This window comes from Lolium perenne, chromosome 5 (genome assembly GCF_019359855.2).
Source record: "Lolium perenne isolate Kyuss_39 chromosome 5, Kyuss_2.0, whole genome shotgun sequence".
Lineage (NCBI taxonomy): Eukaryota > Viridiplantae > Streptophyta > Magnoliopsida > Poales > Poaceae > Lolium > Lolium perenne.
In genome coordinates, this window is record NC_067248.2 from 237,439,372 (window position 1) to 237,443,528 (window position 4,157).

The following is a 4,157-nucleotide window of genomic DNA, read 5'->3' on the forward strand; positions in this document are numbered from 1 at the left end:
ATGTATGTGTTGAAATGTGTAATATTTACCTAGGAAATGCATTCAAATGTGTTACATATGCCTAGTATTTGTGATGGAATAACTCATATTTGTTAGTGGAATGGGTCATAATATTTACCGACATTGTTGCCATTCATCTCGAAACCATCATCACCATCATCATGCTCGTCATACTCATTATCCAACGGAGGTTGTTGGGCAATGGGAGATTGGACAATGGGAGATTGGGTGGCCTCTTCTTGGCTCATGGGTGGAGGACTCCTCTCTCGAACGGGGGAGGAGGGCCGGTTAAGGTCAAGCTCGATACGAGCATCAACTGTCTTGGTTGCAAACAACTCCAAAGCCTTATCTTGTGACCCGGCCACCGTCTCCTTGTAAACGGACCAACGTTGCTCGGAGTTGATACGCATTGTCTTCCAACGGGTGTGCATTCCAAACCCCACATTATGCCTTCCCTCTAGCTCAACACCATCATTTGGCTCATTCCAATTCAACTCAACCCTCACTTGTGCTACCACCTGCGCAAAGCTAGGGCTAAGGTCAAACACCAAGTCAACCTCTTCCGGGTCCGGCTCTATGTTTCCCTTCAAGAAAGCATCCTTGTCCACATGATGAACATGAACAATTCTTTCCATCCCCCTAGCATAATGGGAACAACACATACACACATGTGTTCATTAGTTACCATAATCAACATAATCTACCCATAGAAACTAGCACACTACCATTTCTCCTACTTCAACAACCCTAACATCCAACCAAATCCATCTCCACCCTCAAATCAAACAAATCCACATCTAGGGTTTCACATGTAGATTCAACCAAATACACAAAATCAATGGAAGAAAAGAAGGGGAACGGAGGAGATTACCTCAAGGAACGAGTTGGGAACGATCTCCACGGATAGATCTGATGATTTGGTGGTGGATTTGGTGGGGGGAGAGGGGGGGAGAGAGAGAGAGAACCCGACGCCTTTGCTCAGTGAAGAAGAACAGAGGGAGGAGAAAGAAGATGGGTCGGGCTGGACGGGCTGGCGCGGCCAAACTTAAGTGGATGTGTGGCGCCCTTGCCACGGGCGCCACACTTTCAAAGTGTGGCGCCGATGTGAGCGGCGCCACACATGCTGCCACGTCGGATCGGCTCACCAGCTCAGCGTCGACGGGCCACGTCGGATGGGTTTGTGGCACCGGCAGCACGGGCGCCACATGGGCATGTGTGGCGCCCATGAGAGGGGCGCCACACAAAAGGGTTAGATGAGTGAAATAGTTTCGCCGGAGGGTCAGTCTGTGCTTTTCTTTCACTTTTGGGTTATTTTTGTGCAAATCGCCCTAGGTGATACATGGGGCCATGGCTTGACTTTCATTCTACATTCTCAAAAGTTTGTTGCATTATGAAGAGCATATATATCTATTTTTCAATTTTCCTTCAAATAAGGAATTAATTTATGGTAATCATGTTGTGGATCAAACATATTTCGAAGGAAATAGGCGGAAGAATAAAACTAGGTCGTGGATCTGTTGTGCGAGTGATACATGTATATACACATTTTTTATGTCTATTTTCGTAATATCTAAATATATCAATAGATGATCCTAGAGTACATGAGCAGGTATCTTGGTGGAACTTAATATCTGGCTCTAGATGGAACGAGTGTATAATTTAGACTAATTAAGTTGCGCCTCTTAAATCTTGATGAATGAAACATAATAAATAAATAAAATCATGATACGTACGTGCTCTCATGCCCAACAAAACAGATTGTTGGTACTATCAGAATATCAAAAATACCTAAAGCAGTGCTATCCGGCTATATGATGCCTGAATTAATAAGTACCAACGACCGTCGGCAGGGAAGATCAGCCTACCGCCGGGCAACGTCGTCTATCCTCGGAACGGTGTCGGAGCGGCAGATCGGGCAGGTCGAGTGCGCGTCGAGCCACGGGTCGATGCACTCCACGTGGTAGAGGTGCAGGCACATCGGCAGCAGCCGCACGGTCTCCCCGAGCCGGAACGCCCCGAGGCACACCGGGCACGCCGCCGCCGGCTCCTCCTCCCCTCCGTCCACCACGTTATGCTTCACGGACCGGTCGTACCTGAACGCCGGTAGACGACGACGGGCCGCCGGATTCACGGCCGTGGCCTGGCGAAGACGATGCAGCTCTTCGTAGTGCCGGCTAGGCTGCAGCTGCGGCGGCGGCGGAGGGGCGGCGGGTGGTGGTGCTGCCGCCGCCTCAGCGCGATCGCGGTCTTCGCAGTGCCTACTGAGGGTGCCGCAGACGAAGAAATAGAACAGCCCCACCACGAATGCACCGACGAGGGCGAGGATAAACCAGCCTCCTTGATTTGAAGACGGCGGCGGAGGATGCCATGGTGGTGTCGGTGTTGGTGCATACGACGGTGGTGGAGCAGGATGGATGAACCGGGACGGTATCGGGCGACCCATTGGTGCAGGGCAGCCGGAGATTAATACGGAGTAGCTAATTATCACGTTTTGTTTGGATCATTGTGCTGGATCAAGGGCAACCTAGCAAGAAGATCATCCTCGGGAGAGGACGCATGTCACTTGATGATTTCCAAGGTATAGTGTATTCGGAAACTCAATATAATGCATGGCTGCAAGGCAAATCCCGTTTCGATCGGTTACAATCCCTACGAATTAGGAAACAATCAAGGGAAAATATACACAGAAGCGCCGCACGTGTCTCTTTTCGTGCGACGGCGCGTGGAGATTCGCGAAAGGAAAATCGTGTGTCCCCTATAGAGCGGATGTGTCTACTTTATGTCTTATCTGGTCCCAGCTATTTCTAACCACACATAATCTCTCTCTTAATTTCCACAGGGAGCGACGCCCGCCATGGTGAGAGCGAGAAGCAGCGCCGGTCGCTAGCGCAGGCCGCAGGGAGGCGTCCGCTGAGCCGCCGTCGACGTGCGGGAGGAGGGGGTGCCGGTCGTTGGGCCGCCGCGGAGGCATCCGTCGCGGAGCAGCTTGGAGTCCGCCACCGTAGAACATGGGTTGGGGATGCCGCCACCACCGCGGAGCATGCGCCGGGGAGGCCGCCGGCAGCGAGCTAGCGTCGAGGGAGGAGGAGGCGTCGGTCGTTGGGCCGCCCGGGAGGCATCCGTCGCCGAGCAGCTTCAGGGAGGCTGCCGCCGCCGGCGAGCAAGCGTCGAGGGAGGCTGCTGCACACGAGCAGATGGAGGCGTGCTTGTGATGTTGCGATAGCAGCGTCGTCGTCGCCTGTGGGGTTGCCGCGCTGCCATGGATGCATCTGCTGACGAGAACGGAGCAGCACATCCAGCCACGAGCATGAGTTGTCCTGGACCCTGCTTACCTGCTATAGAGGAAGTAGGAAGAATTAAATCTGATAAGTAGGCGTAATTAATCTGAAAACCAGTAACTAATTAACTGGCAATTGAACCTTACAATTAGTATGCATAACTATTCTGACAACTATGCCTAATTAATCGGGAAACTATATGAAAAGAGAGAGTTGCATTTTTCTGGAGCCATCCAATGGACATGCAGCAACGGATATCCTGAAAAAAGATCAGAGACGACATGAACTATAGCTCATGCTTTAAGCAGTGCTTGTATGGAGTAGGGGAAGACAACCTTGTGCGGCTGTGCGTGACAGCATGTCAGAGATAATGGCAATTGCTCTCAAAAAACCTGGTAGGCGTTCAAATTTAAAATGATAGTTAAAATAAATAAAATATGGAAATTGCTCCCAAAAATCAGGTAGGTGTATTAAATTAACCTGATTAATGCATTAAAAATCTGATGTTCTCAATTTTTGTCAAAAGGTACTCGTGTTTCTCCCGGGTCGTTAGGTAGCGACCATCTAGTTAAAATGATTTTTTTATCCCTGCAACAGATGCATCTTACCTGATTGCTGAGCATGTGATGATGTTAAACGAAGTTCGAGACAGCTTTCTGTACGTGCTCGAGAGAAGCTTGCAGTAGGACAGCGACGTAGCAATATTTTTACACGTGAAGTCTGGTCGTGCACGTCTCCACTTGCGTGAGCTGTCGAGTCAGCGAATGGACGACTTTGCAGCAAAATCCCAGATGTAGCGTCCCGCCAGCTGCCGCCGCACGGCACGCAAAATATGCGGCGCCGCTGTGTAGCATAATCCAACAATCAATCTACTCGATC

General features: G+C 50.5%; 1 protein-coding gene across 1 annotated transcript; it reads right to left on the bottom strand.

The window, feature by feature from the left end:
* Positions 1-1,861: 1,861 nt before the first annotated feature.
* LOC127304216 (RING-H2 finger protein ATL39-like) lies at positions 1,862-2,443 on the bottom strand. The gene has a single exon (XM_051334915.2). It carries the CDS (start codon positions 2,441-2,443, stop codon positions 1,862-1,864), a length of 582 nt encoding a protein of 193 aa, XP_051190875.1.
* Between the last annotated feature and the right edge of the window lie 1,714 nt (positions 2,444-4,157).